This window comes from Branchiostoma floridae, chromosome 8 (genome assembly GCF_000003815.2).
Source record: "Branchiostoma floridae strain S238N-H82 chromosome 8, Bfl_VNyyK, whole genome shotgun sequence".
NCBI lineage: Eukaryota > Metazoa > Chordata > Leptocardii > Amphioxiformes > Branchiostomatidae > Branchiostoma > Branchiostoma floridae.
The window spans coordinates 18,291,269-18,311,206 of record NC_049986.1 but is presented as its reverse complement, the minus strand read 5'-3'; the positions used below and the strand labels follow the sequence as shown (position 1 = coordinate 18,311,206).

General features: G+C 41.6%; 1 protein-coding gene across 5 annotated transcripts; it reads right to left on the bottom strand.

Moving 5' to 3' along the window:
• Positions 1-201: 201 nt before the first annotated feature.
• Positions 202-15,353, bottom strand: LOC118421223 (calcium-binding mitochondrial carrier protein SCaMC-2-like). 5 transcript variants are annotated; one of them, XM_035828389.1, is made up of 12 exons: positions 15,048-15,353; positions 11,822-11,948; positions 11,349-11,436; positions 10,278-10,340; positions 8,407-8,518; positions 7,435-7,593; positions 6,671-6,823; positions 6,037-6,144; positions 5,407-5,574; positions 4,796-4,882; positions 1,205-1,352; positions 202-644 (listed from the first exon to the last, which is right to left on the bottom strand). In XM_035828389.1, the coding sequence occupies exons 1-12, from the start codon at positions 15,228-15,230 to the stop codon at positions 463-465; spliced, it is 1,578 nt and encodes a 525-aa protein (XP_035684282.1). In that variant the 5' UTR covers positions 15,231-15,353; the 3' UTR covers positions 202-462. The 5 variants fall into 5 exon arrangements, with proteins under 5 accessions (XP_035684282.1, XP_035684284.1, XP_035684283.1 ...); XM_035828391.1 differs by lacking the exon at positions 4,796-4,882 and having other exon boundaries at positions 204-644; positions 15,048-15,352; XM_035828390.1 differs by lacking the exon at positions 10,278-10,340 and having other exon boundaries at positions 204-644; positions 15,048-15,352.
• Between the last annotated feature and the right edge of the window lie 4,585 nt (positions 15,354-19,938).

Here is a 19,938-nt window from a genome sequence, read left to right as displayed (position 1 = left end):
GGCCTTTAGAACTACCGCTGCCCCGTAAGCAAAATACATGTATCTGAAACCAACCTCGTAAAAATTCCCCGGGATGTGCTTATGAACAGGGCGGGCAGTCAACACTCTTCGCACCGTAGATGTAGCTGCAAGCTATCAATGGTATAGCCTAAGTGTCAGCCTCCATAGTGACTAGGCTAGCAAGCGAAAGGATTGAGCTAGCAGTCACTAAGGAGGCCGAAACTCCGGCTATCAATGTTATGGTTATGTTGTGGTAGCTGTGAGCTCATGATAGTATGGTTACCAGGCTAATGCTGACATTTGCTTCACAAACTTGCTTCTGACCATCGATGAAACCCTATTTGGCCCTAACCCCCAGTACTGAGCGTGTTTTTGTACACAACGTAGCTAATGGTATGGTTACTAGGCTAATGCTGACAGTTGCTTCCTAAACTTGCTCTGACGATTGCTGAAACCCTAAGCTTATTTAGCTCCCACCCCCAGCGCTGAGCGTGTTTTCTCGTACACTACATAGCTGATGCTGACGGCCGGCGCCACCTTCATGAAGTTGGGAGCGATGCCTCGGTACAGTCCCCGCAGTCCCTCGTCCTTTATTATACCTTGGAACAAACCAACCATGGTGTCCCTGCCTGGGATGGGGGTGGCTGGGGGTAAGAGAAAATACAATCATCATCATAATATTCCTTTACAGTTTCTTCTCAGTAAACGTACATGTACTAGTAGGTGCAGTAATTTTTTCAGGATGGTAAACCAATTTAACATTATATAGTTTTCTTAGGTAAAAAACTTATTTTCCTTCTTAACAAATGTTTTCACAACTTATTAATATCTCCATGAGAATAAAACAATGCTATCAGTGCAAAGTAGAATTTTCCTCATGATTTGACTATCTAGACAAGAGTGTTTTTCAAACATGAGTACCATTACCTCTCCCTGCGCATTTACAAAAAAGGAGCAAGGATGTGGTCCCAGACATGACTGATGTCACAATAAGGCAAGTTAACTTGCACTGATAAGACAAGGTTATGAAAAAGAGGATTTTCTTGCAAAAGATACAAATGCACAGAAACTTGTCATTTGAATTTCAGGCCAGTGAAAATTTGGGCAACTAGAAATGACCAGGCATATATTATACCCAAATGGGCCATCAAATTTTTGACCCAGACAGAGCTAACAGCACTTAAGACTACCATCCAACACCTACTTTGCGCCTGCAGCCTGGTGCGGATGAGAGCGAGTGGGTAGCTGGCCAGCTGTCCGCAGGTGCTGGAGATGGTTCCACATGCCAGCAGCACCATCACACCCGGGTTGGGCTGGCTCTTGTTCTTGGCAAGGTACATGTTCTTCAGGGTCTGGCGGGCACAAAGGCGAAAATCAGTCGTCCCAAAATGTTTGTGTGATCTGGGATACTTAGATACCATTTAATAGCCATGCTGAACTGACTGAAACTGAAGTTGATAAGTCAACGATAAGAAAATGTTCTTGGCAAGGTACATATGTTCTTCAGGGTCTAGTGGGTACAAAAGCAAAAATTAGTCGGGCCAATATCTTTAAGCGATCTATGCTACTTTTAACAAGTTTCATAGCTATGATGAACTGACTGAAACTGAAGTTGCGTTAAGCAAATAAATGCTGTGTAAAATGTATCTTCCTCACTAGTCCTATATAGCTCAAAAATTGAAGCGTAGTCATGGCCCCTCCAGACTGTAGATACAAAATCTTACAATAAAACCTGAATTCATGTACTACAAAATCATTCTGCCATTTGCTGCAAATGTGTAATACAAAAAAACAACAACACCAAACCCATTCCATTACTGTATATATGACAAAATCTGTACAATTACAGGCTCTTGCCTGTCTCAAAACTGGACTGCTCCTTGCAATGGAAAAGTAAAATTCATGCACAAGTTAACTACAAAAAAAAACAGTGGTGGGCCAAAAAAGGACCCTTGTGGGACACTGCCTGTACTGTACCCCTGGAATATGAACTTGCATCACATATTAAACTACAGTAAGTTGCAATGTTGTAAGCAAAGGAACATGCACAGATAGAACTACCAATCCACCAAATACACATAGAGCTGTGACACCCAGCGTTCCCGCCAGGCATACGTCTTTACGTCTTTGGACGCATTTCTTTCTGGAAAGACGCACTCGGCTCGGCTGAATGCGTCCATAAAAAATCTGAAAGAAAGGCTGACCTGTACCACCAGTGTACAAAATGTATCTGGAATCTTTAAAAAAAATCTGTCTTTAGTAGAAGGAATCCTACCTTTACAATTTATGCTTCAAATTCTTCACTTTCTGGTCATCCCAGTAGTCTGGGCATGGGGCGGAGCGCGGCACGTGTTACAACTAGCGGACCCATGTACGACACAACCAGCCACGGGCCAGTCTGAGCCGTCCGTTGCGCAATGTAACTTTTTTTAGTCCGTGAAATCCGTGAAATACATCTGACAGTCAGTATTCTTTAACACTCGAAGAAATCTTATGCAGATTCTATATTCTGATATTAACATGATACTTACTTGTCCCAGCTCATTTTCACGTATTTGTTAAAGATTTGTGGGTAATACTAGTATTGAACAAACAAACTGTTCTGCGCGAGTGCTGCACATCTCAACAAAAGTTCTCACGCCGTGGGCAGTTGATTGGCAGTCGGTATCTTTGACAACAAGCCGCCGGCGCCAAGCAGTCTAGATTGGCCACCAGGTCCAAATCCAATCATCTTAATAACCAATCAGCGTTTGATAAATGTAATGTTACACTCTGTCATTGGTCACCGGGAAAAAAACAAAAGTTACCGAGTACTAGCGCACGTGACGTTGGTAGCCGCCCATGTCATCTGGAAACTTGAGTTCCTTACCTAGCTGCTAACAATTTACTATCAAAGTTTCCCCATTTATCCAAGGTTAAAAGACGGTGCGCAGTAAATAATTGAAGAATCCAAAACTATACACTTTATTTCTTATTTCCAAAATTTCTTTTGTTTCAAAAAGACAAAATTTGCGACAGAAAAGGGGCCGCAATATTGTTGTCAAGCGTCGATCGAGTCGGCTGTGCACTAGCGTTGGCCTCCGTGGCACATGGCGCGGCACGCCCCCCTCCCCGGACGGACCGTCGATCGCAGCGACCAGCACGTTGGGACGTCTTTCTGGCTACTGCTTCAAGGCTACACCGGCACTGATCACTGCCAAAGAGGCAGCAGATCGTCCTCCTTCGAGTAATTTATAACGTTCTTGGTCTATTTAAAAAGAAATCCAGCCAAAGATTTCACGCCGAAAACGGGGTTACCTGAGGTCGCAGGAAACAAACGCACGCTCGTGGAAAATGACGGCAAGGCCTTGTAAAAGCCCACCGATTCGAACAAATTTGAGTAAAATCATCGGGCAAAATAGAAAAAAAAACACAAAGTGTGATAGTGCCGTTATTTTATCGTCTCGGAAAACTATTTGATGCGGGAGGTCGCAACATCGATCGCACGAGGTAGACATTTTTTTAATACAATGACGGAAAATGGGTTGACGAACTGGCTAGAGCCCTGTTTCGAAGCATCAAAAATCCAAAATTTTCATACAGACATGTCTGGACAAATAATACCCTGGCCATATCACGGAAGGCTGATTCCCTGTGCTTATAGCTTTTCTTAATACATGTATAACGTATTTTGATGAAGAGGGTGGTCGTCGATAACTGAAAATGGGAGTAAAAGAGGCAGCCGACATCCAATCTCAAGTGTATGATTATCCACTCAAATTGCAGGAAATTGTGTTCTAGAGGGTTTGAAAATCCAAATTTTCCAGGGGGAGCATGCCCCCGGACCCCCCTAGAATGCGAGCGCCTGCGGCGCTCGTCTCGCGCCTACGGCGCTCATTACGCCCCTCCCGAATATTTGGACGCATACTTTCAAGAACCTGGCGGGAACGCTGGTGACACCTATCAAAAGAATGTTCAAATGTTCATAAGCTGCGACATCTATTAAAAGGACAAACATCATACATTATCACAGTAAACATATAATGCACCATCACCACAGAAGGGATGTGTTATAGAAGAAAGTAACTGCTGGACTCAAAATGGGTATAAGTATAAATACAGGGTAGCTCTATATAGAAAAAAAAAACAGTCGATTTGTAAAGATACCACTTTTGCCACTAACATGCATCCATTGTGGATCCCAATGGACGAGCCAAACTCTCTTATTCTTGAAATGTTCAGTACCAAGACATGCCTGAGCAGAGCAACCATGCTATTAATCCATGCAATATGAAGGTTTGATATTAGAATTGTAAGCTCTAGTTTGCATTAGTTTGAATTGATGAGCTTACATTGACTTGTATAGCAAGCAGTCGGTCCTACTGAGGGTCCTAATAGTTTTTATCTGCCTAGTACAGTAACTGTAACTACATTGTACTATTGTAGTAGATACTAAAGTTTAATTTTGCTTCTTTCAAATAAAAGGAAAGACCCGACGCCCTGGATTGAAACCAAAAAAATTCAACAGCATCAGTAATTTCTGAAGTTAAAAAGGGAATTTAAAGAACTTCCCTGTTTTGTCCCTAATATGAAAAGCACCTTTCATTTCAGAAACTTTATTGAGAACAATGTCAACAGGGGATTTTAAATATCACATCATACATAAACCAACATTTGACTTGAAACAACTGTAGAAATGAAATTTAACTCAAGAAAACTATCTTTTTATCTGATTGTTTACAATGCTCTTGAGTCTAATGTGAAGAAAATAGAGATGAGGAAGAACTTGATACTAAGATCTGGACCCCGAACCTACCCCGTCCTCTTTCTCATCATCTGTTTCCTGCGGATCGTTTCTCCTCTGCCATCTCTCCGAATGTTGGACCCACATAATCTTTAATGTCTTTAAGGCGGCAGCAGTGCGTGAGAAGAAGAAAAAGAACGGACGTCACAGGTGAAAGATGCTGGCGGGTTACTAAACTCACGTACACCGATGATGCACTACATACGACTACGAGGGAGGGCATACAAACGAGACAGCGGTTAGAGAAGTATGCCTGCTGTAGACATAAAAAAAAGAAATGTACCACCAAAGTTATTATGTGAAGCACCATTCCCCACAAAAAAGGTGAACATTGTTTGTAACAAAATTAGTAGATTAAACAATTAATGTTGCAGTCTTAATCATATAAAAAAAGAAACAAAGAACTGAAAAACTGTGTTACCCCTTAAACCAATTCCTACCAACTGATAACAAATGAAATGAATGAAAAAAAGTGAGGAAAACGAGAAGGTAAAGCAGTGACAGAGAGAAGTCTGAACAAGCTTACAGCAATCAACATTAACATTAGCAGCAATGCTATTCACTAACAATGCATAGCTAGGGTACCGCGTGCGACAGGGCATGACCGAACATGCTGCACTTACCTCATATATACACAAGTCTATTCCAGCATAAGGTAGAACCCCTAGTATATTGGGGATGTATCCCTTGTAAAACGCCCGAAGACCCTCCCGTTGGTAGATCTTGACCGCGCAGTCCCACATCCCTGAGTACTCCCCCGTCTTGCGAATCGCAAGACGTGTTTTCAGCACCTGAGGAGGTATGTTTGTTATCAGTAAACGAGGAACTGATTACAGCAGGGGAACTCAACAGCACACATATAAGGAGCTTTCAGAAGCTTATACAATAAAATACAGGACTAGCAGATACAAAAATTTCCCAATTATGTATTCAAATTTAGTTCGCTTACATGTACTTAACAACAAAGAATCACAGAGGCCACAGACCAATTCTGAATCCCGTAACAATTTTGTTCTAGATCAATGCTTGCATCAACACAAATTTTTTCTTAACGTTTGTATTTTAATTTTCAATGCTTAGATGTAGAGATGCGCTTCCTGAGTTTAAATCTGGGTTTCCCAGTTACCAACTAATTAAAACTGGGAACCATTAGGCTAATACCAGTTTAACTACAGGGACATTGCTAATTGTCATGCTGGAATAGACAAATGCCGTAGAGAACTAACTAAGGGACTGAAAAAAGCACTACATACCTCCATAGGATAGATGGAAGTTTGTGAGATCATCCCAGCCAGGGAGCCGGAGCAGAACCTCTCCACCACACCCAGAGAATGGCCCTCTCTGGTGAACAGCTTCTTCAGCTGGAGACATGGAACAAACATGCGACGAAAGTCAGCCTTTACCAGTATACACACAACAACATCAAGGTAATCCTGACTGTAAAATTATATGGATGAACAACAACTTTTGTAGCACAAAGGGCTGTATTCATCTTATTTTTTTCCATACCAATTTTCTTGGTTCAAGCCATGCTCCAAGCCAATGTTGTTAATACTTATATTTGTCATTCAAGGCTTACAAACATGAATATCCACTAATTTCATGACGATTCAAGGTCAAATGTTTTTGTACAGACAGGGTTGAATCTTTGTCCATCCCAACAAGCAAGTTTCTGTCCCCAGACAGAGGGAGGGCTCCTGGAGACAGCGGTGCACTCTATGGAATTATCATGAGGAAATCTTCTTTGTTTTGCATCAAGTTTTATCCCAGACCTTGGGCAAAACGGAATATAATGTCAGTGTTGTATTTCACATGTACTGTACATGCATCCCTTACATATACAGGACCCACAAGACAAGGGCTAATCACCCTGCTTGCCTTACTTACCCGTTCATACGCCATGAACTTGATGGCGCTCTCCGGCGCGATCTTGAGAACGTTCATGCCGTTTCCCCGCCACAGCCCCTTCACACCACCTTCCTTCAGCATCTGTTTGAAGCTACCCGCAATACCTCCTCTCGCCACGTTTGCTCCATGCACCTAGGGAAGCAGTTCACAACATGTTTTTTACCTTCATCATAGTATTCTTTGTACACAAACAAGTGTTTTAAACTGACATCTCAGCGACGTCTGTCACCTTGCTCGGGCCAATAAACCGGGCCTCCTCTTGCCTGGCACACTCCATGCACCTAGGGAACATAGCTTTTTTACCTCATAGCATATGGAAAAACAAGATTCTTTGTACATAAACAACAAGCTGTGTTTTATCAAACTGACATTTCACCAACTGTCAGTCACCTTTCTTGGGGCAATGCTGACTGGTTCACATTGGGCTGCAGCTTACCTGCACATGTATTGGTGTCACGGCTGCCATACATTTTTTATACTATGCAGTCCCAATTGTTTACAAAGACACATACTCGATACTTAATGCCATGTTTACAATGTAGTTTTACATTCACTGTTTTTGCGGTGACCGCTTTACAGCAAAGTTGAGAGCGCTTCCATCGTACAGTATGTGACTGCAGTGCTTTTGCAAACGTAAAACCACCTAAAATACTCTGTTTTCTCCCGTAGAATTAAACCACTGCAAACTTCAAGACATTTACAGTATTGGCACTCAAAACCCCATATAGAGGCCTTATCCTTACCTGTAGTAAGACCTTGAGTCTGTCCAGCGGGGCGGTGCAGGTTCTGGACACGGCGCCGGCTGTACCGCCTGCCACCAGCTGTCTCCACCACATCCCGGTCACCTTCTCCTCCTCCGTAAACTCATCTGGTACACACAGGTTCTCTCCGATGTCAATGGACTAGAGATAAAAACAACAGGTTTATACACACAGGTTCTCACCAATGTCGATGGACTACAGATAAAAACAACAGGTTTATACATCTGGTACACACAGGTTCTCTCTGATGTCGATGGACTACAACAGAAAACAACAGGTTTATACATGAACTCATTCAGTACACATAGGTTCTCTCCGATGTCAATGGACTAGGAATAAAAACAACAGAACAGGACTGGTGAATACAATAGCTTGTCTGGTATCCGCAGGTTCTCACCAATGTCGGTGCACTAGACATAAAAATATTAGAACAGGTCCTTATAGTTATTGGATGGGCCAGCTACTCCCTCTTTGCATCTAGGGGCTGAATTACGGGAGATTACAATAGGCAGGGCTAAACTGCATGTTTGGAGTGTCTGCCATTCGGCATATCTCAGGTGACTTCAATACAACAGTGATTATCCCAGGTGCAACCATAAGACTGTAGGGTTTGAACCACTCACGCTGGGAAGGACCGCAACTCTTTTCAATTAGTGTGGCAGGTTCTTTAACATGCTAAGAGTATAGCTCTCCTCAAACATGGGACCTCCATTCAACGTCCTTTCCGAGGGACGGCCCTAAGTGAGGAAAGCCGTGTAAAGTGCCTTTCCCAAGGGCACAAGATTTGAACCTCTTTGTTATGAATCTAACACCCTGCCAATTGTGCACACAATCCCATGTAAGGACAGTAGGTTTTGAACCACTCACAATGGGAAGGACCCCCCTTATATTTTCGACGATTGGTTCAATGTGTGGCTCTTGTCAAGCATTTGGCATCCTACCCAAGTAACTTACCACAGTATGTCTCCAGTACTTGACGATGTCCTTCAGATCCGCGCTGGGGTGCAGCAGGAGGTACTCTCTCCACTCGTCCCAGTCTACTGTCAGGGTGCCATCCTTGTCCATGCTGTGTCAACACCAGCTTTACTGTTAGTTCTCATCTTATAGTTTACGGAGACTAGAAACTGTCCTCAAATTGAGGAATCGGCCTAACAAGTACACGTAGTTCCTAATAGTAGATATGTTAACTTAAGGGAATGCTGCATTCTAATCAATGACGTGGGTCCAATATATGAATCTTAGATTTGGTGACCTTAAGAACAAAGTAAAAAAATGACTGTTTCTAAGACTGCTCCTTTTTCTCATTTCTGCTCTTCTGGGATTTGCTTGTTGGGACAAAAAAAATTTCCCCTATTCATTCAAGAAAAGTTCATAAAAGAAACTGAAAATGGACCGGTATTTTCGTACGTTTAAACTGAAGTAACAATGAAAATTCACAACATGGGCTCTCTCGTGTACTGAGTGGAATGGAAAAAACATTAAAGCTGGAGATAGCCCTGGGATGGCAGTAGCCTTGCTTCAAGCCATCACGAGGCCCTCCAGCTACATGTACATGGTACTTCACATGTAATAATATTTTTAGTACTTAAGACTATTGCAATATATTCCATGATGCATTTTATCAAGTTTACAACATTTAGGGCATGTTGACTTGATTACATGGATGACATCCTCTGGGAACACCAAAACTGATGCAAACATGAAGAAAAAAAAGAAGTTTGGCCAAAAAAAGGTTGGTTTCATTATGAAATCGAAGTGGTCAGGAGGGTTGAACAAATGACTTAACAGACAAAAATTGGTGTGTGTGCAGATGTCATCAATGAAATCAAATCAACAATATTAGCTACCAAGTGAAGGGTGAAAAGAAAGTGTACAATGTAGTTATGAGGGTATTCACCATAGGAAGGATGGAAGGTCTGGAGGTCTAGTGACAGGGTTCTGACTAGGAGTTGTTTGTAACAAACAAGGGAGGAGAAATGTTGGGAGTAGTATGTTACATAGTAGAAGAAACGAGTGAGTAGGATAATGTAAAATGAATGAAAATACTATTCAAGCATCTGAATGATGTATGTATGTTAATATGCAATGGAATAAACAAACCAAATCAAGAAAATACCAAAGGGATATATAGAAAGAAATGTGTTACCAGTGGCATACAGCATTAGGGAAAAGAGAAAAGAAAAAACTGAAAGAAAAAACATTGAGCTAAATTATTGAAATTCGTGAAACCAAAACATGATTATGCTTAGTACAAGTAACACAAATAGGGGGGCTAGGGTGGTAGAAAATGTGGCTTGGTAAGTTGTTGGGTTATGTGACTTACTCTGGTCATACATTGATAGAATTTAGATAGAGCCTATATGTAGAAAGGAAAGCAGTTTTTAGATGTGGACAAATTATATTCACAAGACAAGGGAAGGATTTACAAAAGACAAACACACAAGATTGTCTTATTTGGTGGAACCCCCGAATATGAAAGCTCTCTCAACCTCCTTGGTTCATCTGTGACAGTAATCAACATTATGATACAATTTCAAACTTTATAACCATACACAAAAATAAAGCGCTTACCAACCTTTGACCCTTTGTTGACATCACACTTCCAGTCTGGATGTGTGACATAGGCTTTGGGTAAGTACAACTTGACAAGGATCAGAGGGCTGATCGAAAGTTTGTTGGTAAGCGCTTTTTTATTTTTGTGTGTGGTTATAAAGTCTAGATTGTATCATGATATTAGGTGGAATGTTTACCAACAGAAACAGACGTACATAACAGAAACAAACATGCAGACGAACGAAACAAGACCAGGCCACCGAGATATTCACCATCTGCAAGCACCAAAGACGGAGGTCCCCTGAGCGAGAAAAGTCCGCAAACGCAAAGTAAAACTGAGGGAAAACCATGCAGCATACATTCATTAGGCAACAGCATGATTTAGTATGAGACAGAATTTTGCTCTGAGGACAGATTTGGCAACAATAGTTTCTAACAGTAAAGCAAAGAACTGAAATGTGAAATAGGACCCAAAGAGCAAAGTGGGTATCTCACTACTGGGTGTGTCTGTTGGCAACAAATCATTACAGCAGCTTTGCTAATTTTTCAAAAATTTCCCTTACCATCACACTAATGTGCAACAAATTACAAAATGGCCGTGCCCAGAATGTAATTGTCCAACCCTCGGCTTCGACCCAAAGTTAGCTTAGATACAAGATAAATTGCAGGTGTTACCACGTGTATTGAAATAAAAACCAATGCATCTGTTGGTGACTAGTTAGCGCAATTTTGCCAATAGCAATTCTTTTGAAATATATTCCCCATTTGGGGCTAACGTCTGGCATCTATTGGCCACAAATTGATGACCTTTTGCCAGTTGGCGACTGTTACTTTTAGAGAATAGCTTTCACAAACAGGTGTGGCCCAGCGAGATACCCACTTTAGCTGTCATGCTGAATTCTGAACAGTCAACAATTATGAGAACATTAGAGATAAAATTTTTGGACCATAGTCATTTCCAGTCATTAGCAGGGACTGGTATGAGTTAAGTTGCATAGATTTTAAGACAGCATAGGGTAACAACAATCACAGGAGGATATTCATGAGCCATTGATACCATGAATGATGACTACTATTACTGACAAAGATGAATGGAAGACAAAATGTAGGGTTCAATATTCTAGTGTCTCTTGCTCTTTCAGTTTCACGCTCAGATCAGTTCTCTGTTTACGTCTGCCAAATTTGCTCTATTTTCACTACAGATAGCTTAAATCTAGATGCATACATATAAAACTAACTCTCTTCCTTTGAATTTTTCTCGTATAACAGCTGGTACCAAAAGGTGTTGACAACATACTCCATTTTTCCAGCGTCTGGTCCTACCGTACAGTAATGTCACTTACCTTTTCATAATCTTGTTGGCTTCTGACTTGTCGATGTGCACTCCCAACCCTCGCAGGGCTTCTATGATTTCCTCTGTATCTATACGTCCTACAAACACAACACAGAACAACAGGTTAGGTACAGGGATCTGCAGGCTTAGGCCTAGGAAAATTCTGTCATTGTTAAATGAACATGTGAGTTACAAAAACAGGCACTATAGTCAGTGTTGGTCAGAGCTACTGTTCTCCAGGACCCGCCCTTCCATCACAAGTGGAAACTTGCTTGTTGGGACTGAAAAAAATTCAAACATTCATCCTGCCTGTGTCAAAAGGACCTGAATTTCATGACATGATTTACCTAGGCTGAAATTAAATGAAAATGACATATCAACAAAGCAAATTCAAAGTCATGGTCTCCCAAACAATGATTGGGACAGAACAAAAATCAAAGCTGGAAATAGCAAGGGTGTAGAAACAGAATGTGGTTGTCTTACCATCATTGTTCTTGTCCAGTTTGTCAAAGGTAAGCTTGAGTTTACGCTGGTGTTCTGACATGTACTTCACAAACTCTGCAAACTCGATCTCCTCATCATCATCTTTGTCACTCTTCTTGAGAATCTCCTGGAAAAGAAGGATTTTGAACTTCATCAATAAACAAATAAAAACATTCTTAGAGGTATTTATAATTCACAATGTCTAATCGTAACATATCATTAACAGACAAGATTCTATTAATCACATTGTTACCTTACAAAATATGTACCATAAGCCTTTTTAATTAACTTTACCATTGTACGATGTTATTCAATTCAACTGTTTCCCAACAATGAATGATACGTCAGCTGGAAAATTCAGTACACATCCCCCTCAATAAATAATGTACCATTCCTACAGCAATGGAGGTCAACCCTACAGCACTCCATTACCTCCAACTTGGATCAATATGCTATATAATAGGGAGGCACTAGGTTATGCTAGTGTTGTGCTTAAGTGCAGAGAATGAATTACTGCACACCAGCCATTTTGTGTTAAATACTAATGGAATAGCTATCTATCAATCATCCATGATAACCTACCAACAACCCTGTATGGTGTGGTGCTTAACAAATGCTGGCAAAATTGATTGCTGAATGCTTTTGATTACCTTTGTCAATGTGTTTTTGTTTGTATGTCTGTTTCTGTGTGTGGGAACATCATAGCTCAAACGGTCATGGATGGACATTTGGCATGTTCATAAGGGTTGGCAAAAGGAAGAAACGATTAGATTGTGTTCTCAACCCTAGCAGCTTTCAATGGTACTGCCATGGAGATAATGTTCATTACAAATAAACCAATCCCAGATCTTCATCAATCAAAGGGTGGCAGCACACCCTCTTTTTACATTTGACTAAAGAGGGTGGGGCCAAGGGATTAGTCTATTCTCTTCGAAGGTGGTTTGAGCCATAATTATTTTGCTAATTGCTAACTGATTCCCAGATGCATTGAAAGAAATGTTTAACACAGGAAGAAAAAGGATAGAATTTACATTACACATTTGTCCCAAAAGAATTAGACAAGGATGAAGCCATGCAAAACACTGCCATCTGCTACCCCTTGAGTTTGGACACTTTATTATGGCAATATGCCACATTGTAGTGACCGATTTCTACAATTTAGTACAAGTATCTTGCTTAAACGTTTTGTGGTAGGGGTATACAAAATAGAGAGTAGATATCCTAATTGCAATGCACAGAGACATAATTTAGATTTTATTTCTTTGTTCATCATAGTTTCTAGCACCCTCATTTCAATCCAGTAGTTTCAAACTTTACTGTAAAAGGCAAAGGGAAATGTCTGCAGTGATTTTATGTTTGTGGTTTTCACGGTGACTGGTATAAACCATTGCAAAATGCTTGTTCTGTCTTCTGCTCCCTTCTACACACCCATTTCAACCCTTAACAGTATTTAGCCAGCAGATTAATCATATTGTCTACAGTTCATCAATTCTATTGACCTAAATACTACAGGGAAGTGCACTCACGTCAACCAAAGGTGATTGTAGGCTGTGAAATCAAATTTCTATCTATAATAGTATAAATCTCTCTGGTATTGAACCATGCAACATCTTGCAGATTCTTGCTCATGAATAGGATGCCCGATGGCTTGGAGGCCTAGCAGTATCTGTATCTGTCTGTATCTAAATACCCGGTATAACCGCCGTTCGGTGTTACACACCAGCTTCGCAGGCGCGCGGCGCGGCAGCAGCTGGTTATATTACACTGAATGACCCGTCACACCTAGCTTTTGCACTTATCTGCAAGCGTTCTTTAAAACTAGAGAACTACCAAGAGAAGATGCCCCTACTGTACTTGGTGATAACAAATTCCACTCTACGATAGTTCTGGGAAAGTACGAATTTTTGAACATATCAATTCTAGGTCGGTATTTGAAGGCATGACTGTTTCTTGTTCTTTTTTGAGCTGGATACAGCATATGTACGCATCATCAGTATCGATGAATGTACAATATTTTTGCTCTGTCTGATGCATGATGTCATGTATCATATGGGGAAAGGTGCGTGGTAATAAAGTAGGTCACTGAATCCTACTAGGGGAAGGGCTGAATTGCTATCTATACTGGGCATGCTATGGTAGCAATTTGGGGGTCACGTGACTATGACTAACACGCCAGGATGCCTGGTGGTGTTTTTACGACTCTACCAAAGCCAATGTGGTATCAAGTATCAAGAACATTGTCATCACTCATTCACAAGTACCAGAACAGTGTTGACATGTGATGTATACAGATGTATATTTGGGTCAGGCAGTCACCTACTAGTACTTATCATTACATGTCCACAATGTCCTGGTGTAGATGATCATCACCTTGAGCTATCACCACCACCCTTGGCTTCATGTCAAAAACCACACTCCCCACATGTATATTATTATGACTAGCATGAGGGTCTGCATGCCCCTTTTCTGTAAGGCGTAGGCACACAATCTTAATTTCCTATCATAGCATACCTGGAAAGCTGTCTTACTAGTTTTCAAGTAATTTGTAGGGCGGCTGCGATGCCCACATTTTGCATAATTGCACTCCTTGATTTTAGCCTTATTATACATTTGTCTTCTGAATTCAGCATATTGAAGCGTTGTAGGGACCCCCATGCAGACCCTCCAATATTCTTATAAGTATGACCCAACCATGGAGAATTTTTCTATATTAGGATAACAATAAATGTTAATATTAACTCAAACATGGGTAATGCAGAAGTAAACCAAACTTCTGCTTGCAAATCAGGAAAAAACACCAGATCTCAAACATTGTCCTATGGGAATTCTTTGAATGTCTAGGAGGCTTCTATATTTGCAGTAAAGAAGAAGAAGAAGACATTTTTATTACACAGGGGCTTTGAATCAATAGAATGTAATTGTACAACAATTAACATTTTTGACAGTGACATCTGCCCTACACCTGACACTTGGCATATCTTTGAACAGCTGAGAAAAAATCTTCAAAAGATTTACAAGAATAACTTTGCATAAATTTTACACCTGTCCTGTCAAAAACGGGGTGTGGTGACTGAAGCACACCTCCTCCAAAAATGTCCTCCATTGTAAATTTAAGAACTTAACTGTGTACCTTTAACCTCTATCAATCGTGTATTATTTAAGATTATTATAAGCTACAGTTCTGGCTGTGTTTCTGTAGGAATGAAGTTTTATATCAGAGCTGTACCTGTGCGTGTTTCTCGGCCTGATCGCTGTGCACGCCGAGCTTCTTCAGTCCCTCTCGGAGCTCCTCGAAGTCGATCCGCCCGTCCCCGCTCGCGTCCAGCCGCTTGAACAGCTTCGTGAACTGTTCTTCCTCCTCGGCGGACAGCTCGTGAAGCTCCCGGACAGACCCGTGGGCGCTCGCCATGCCGGGAATCTAGTCTGATCGCATGTTTGATTGAGGAAAAATTGGTATAATTCGGACCAAGTTGCCTGTGGATATTTTTATGCTCCCCTCCCACCGATTGCTTTTATTGGTGAGCGCATGCGTGGTGGGGAAATTACCCACTGTGCAACTCGGTGATCCAAGCAGATGTTCGGATTCAAATTCGTAACGCTAGTCCACTTTTATCCGTCGGGTAACCTATATCCGTTGATTTAAAAACAGGGTATATAGGGATAAAGGTTACCTTCTTCTATAAAGGTTAATTAGCGTTTTATGAGGCCATGTTGGTTTTATTATATGGATGAAATCCTCTGGAAACCCCAAAACTGATGCGAGCGTGCGAATAAAAAAAGTTTGGCCAAAAACAAAAGTTGCCTTCGTCTATGAAATTTAAGTGGTCAGGGAGGTTGAAAAGTATGCAAATAACCAAGGAGGTTATATAACTTCCTAGAAATAACTAAACACGCATGTTTGGTATAACGTTACCGAACAATAAATTATTTCATTCTTGTTCTGTCACATCTTTTTCTTTGATTTTGGAATTTACTTTCAATTGGTATTCTATGACATTAGTATGACACTGGTATACGTTTTCGATATTTTCTTTCTTGATATGTATTTTACATTATTCTACAGCAGATTTGTACTATATCTCTTGCAGTATAGTCGATGACAACTGATGAAAGCTCCTTGGGTGTCCTGCAGAGAAAGCTCTTGAAAGCAGGCCTGCCCCGATTGACGGAAGAGGAAAGCGAGTGCCAAAACTTAGCCAAATGTCGTGACGGGCATGAATATGTGTAATTTGATGCGTCACTCGAGCATGTCGAGTGACGTATCGGGATCCCATGCAACACACGTGCGACCCACAGGTGCGTGCGACCGGTCTACCATCGTCAACCATGCGTCTCGCACGACGCAACAGTGCGGCCTGCACGATCCTTAATTATCTCCAACCAGAGGTTCGGCCCCGGCTGTTTTTTTTTAATACTTTTTAATAGGCGTTTTTATCGGCACTGCGCGAAAACACAGATTTCCGCTTTGCAAACCCGTGTACACATGCAAGTAAATTCAGAGTGTCCACGGGTTCCCACGAGTGCCCACTGTGCGAACGTGACGTGCCCCCACATGGGGCACCCGTGCAAATCCGAGTAAACGGACCACTGGCGTGTCCATAACGTGCCCTTCCTGTGGATATCCGTGTGCACTAGCTGTGCCACCTTAGCACACTTGTGCGTACGCGTGGAAACTATCGACGTATGCTTTTGTGTGCGAATGACTTGTGCATTACTTTGCAGCTAATTATCACCTAATTATCTCCCCGGGCCTCCACTGCGCCGTAATTACGCCCTTTGTCATTAAAAGCAGCATCATTTTTACTGCACCGGGCTTTCCCAGCCTAATAATTTACCCTCCCAGATTTTCCCTTCCCCTGTATATAGTATGTTTGCTTTTATTCTTTCTGAATGGTGAATTATCTTTCGTTGTTTTTCGTTTTAATTTTTGAGAGTCGACCGCTCCTGACGCATTCCTTCATATGTACTTAGTGCTGTCGCCCCTTTAGCTTCCAAAGGTTCGTCGGTCCACCATCCTGTTGTTTTGGGGTTGTTATCCGCAGTCGCTCCATTCAAGGACGTTATAAACGCTGTCCTTGCTCCACCGTGCAGTCACTCCAAGTTTGATGACAGAAAATTCCTGTAGGTCTCTTGAATTCAGCATTCCTGCTCTGTACATTATGATGTCTAACTCTAAGTGTCCACAGTTAGACAAGCAGTTGCTAGTCATGATCAGGAGCATATGAAATCACATAGTCGCTGCCGAATTCCAAGCGTGGATGTGCAATTTCGTAACAGTGGTATATTAACAGTGGTATACAATCCATCATGAAACATGTAGGGCCTCCACGGAACCAAAGGAACTCCAAATCATCCAAGCCGACTGGACAGAAACTTGTGTACCACGTAGAGCTAACAGTCAGGGGCGCGTCTGGCGATCCGAGCGGCGGGGATCGCCCCACCCCACCCACAGAGAGCCCGCCCGACTCTCGGTAGACTGGGTAATAGCCAGGAGGACAGTTGCTGCTCTAAAAGTAGAACTTGGTCCCAGTGGAATTCAATTCGATGGCAAGATAATGTCGGGTCTTGACGTAGAATCATTCTCAAGCTCTCAATGAGTTTACCTGCGCTGTTTGTCGTGCGATCAAATACTTAGCTATCGACCGGTCGGAGCAGCGTGAAAGCACTCTGAATGAGAAGAATTGAAAGGAAAACCGTCACAGGTTTGAAAATTGGGACACGTGAGTTGATTGGTCCTCATTTCCAAACACCCACCTCATGTGTGAAATACGATTGGCTACTTCGGATGGGTATTTGAATACAGACACAATAGCTCTTTGTACATACTAGTTGTGTGTATGTCACAAAGGAGTTTGTACATGATGCCCTGCGTTGTACAAGTATTCTTAGTTCACTAAAGGAAGCTTGAGCTTTTCTTGTGTATCCTTGTTTTATCAAATATACACATCGCATAAGTTCTAATATTCTTTCAAATCACCTTGTGCTTTAGATAAATCATTTGTGTCTGCAGAAAGCCTACCAACTAATACAAAAAAGGTACATTTAAGATAATCGACCAACTAAAACCCTGTGTATGTAGCCCTCTGCTAAACTCCCTTCCATGGCAAACTTACTTTCCCGGCATTAGAAAACCAAAGTCAACATTGAAAATCGCGAACCAGCCACGCGCGTCGGGATACCATGTTTTCAAAACAAAACAATGAAATGTGTATTGGGGGAGGGGTGCTTGTGGAATTCCAGTAGTTAACCTTCTTGCTTTTTACTTTGCTTACTTGCCTTTAAGTTTAATGGTCGGTATTGCCCACTTGTAACAGACATTTGCTGAGTTCATTAATATTCAACAGGCGGGTCAAACTTCCGCCTCTCAATATTCAACCAAAAACCAAGCCAGGCAGACAATCTCCATAATACCGATATAAACCAAAAATTACACCATGAAAGTGACTTATACAAATATTGAAGTTCTCCATAACCTAATTATCTTTGTAAAAGTTTGAATCGATTTTTTTTCGACAAACGAGGAGTCAGTATAATGCAGATCCAACATGGTGTCGGAATGCGGCGTTGATGTACTAGTACTGTATAAACAAAGCCGACCGACAAAGAACAACACTTTCAAGAATCTATGCATTGATAGGCGCCGCACTCCAGGTTAAAGCCTAGATGACAATCAACTCAAGTAATGTTGCATAGAAAACAATTCATATGATTAGTTACAGAAATCGGGCACACTCCGTTGAAATTGAATATGTTGCTTCAGACTTCAGTAGTGACTTTAATCTTACACGCGATCTGTATATAGAGGTAAAATAGTTTGTTTAGTTTCGTGTATAACATCCATTGGCATAATACCGGTCGGTTTACTGCAATTTCTCAAGCAATGCTAATTTGGCAAATGATCAACGCATCATTTTCTCCAGTTACATGTTGCTGTTACAGCTTACCTTTGCCACTTCTTCTGTGTAAATTATTTTGTCTCTCTGGTCCTGCTAAAAACATAATATCGTAATTGGAACACACCGCGGAATTGCACGGAGAACGGGCGCGTGGTTGGAAGGGGGTGCACTATACCGGCCGAACGAAACACGGCACAATTAACTGCCGCTATGTACCTTTATACATCCTCTGTTGTTCCTTTCTTTCCTGTTAGTAGTTGTACAAAACAAAAATCTGCATGAGCATACAAAAAGTCATGAGAAAATGGTCGTATACTGACAAGAATTTTCATTTAATTTTGGTCCGTCACAACCGCTATGACGTAAAACTTTACTGCTGGCCGTAGCATTAAAAATGGAGGGAAAATGGCGGCGTACGTTCAATTTGACCCATTCAGCCGTAGATCCGGGCGATAATGCAACGGTTCCTCACACTTTTACACGAGTTGTAGGTCACCAAAAGAAATTCAAGATTGCTGTTGAATCATGCTCGTCTTGTGCCGTGAGCACATGTGATTATTAACTACAAATCTGGCGATGAACGTGACAGTGTGTTTGTCCCACGACGCGCTCGCCTGCCCCGAAAATGAACTGAAAACTTTTGGCCTTGTTGTCTTCGAATGCATTGTTATCGATGCTTTGTAAATGATGTATTGGACACCTATATGTCTGAAGTGTGCATACCTTAGAAATAACTATTGTTGCATGTGTAGATCTCTTTAAGTTCCACTATTTTTAATCGACCGGTATAAGGCTTATGACCGGTATTATGCCAATGCATGTTACGGCACGATGTGTTGCAAATCCTATTTTGCGTACTGTTGGCGTCGGTTGCATTTTTTATTTTCCCACAAGTACAAACCGAAATGTGGCGAAGGTCTGAGGTATTTTTACTCGGCAATTCTCATAACTAAATTATCAGACACTTCTCAGCTCTCCATTGTTAACGATAATTGTTCAACACGAGAAGTGTGCAACAGTGGGGCACGTGGACTCTTCGCGTGCCCTATTGTGCGCACAGGTTTTCAAGGTTGGGGCACGCGGGAACAGGCAGTCCGTGGAAACCCGTGCCCACGGTGAGGACACGTCAGGTTTCACCATCGTGCGCAATGTTGGGAACTCGTGGAAATCTGTCTTTTCGCGCAGTGCGGGCTTTCTATTTTGTACCGTATTCTTTATGTC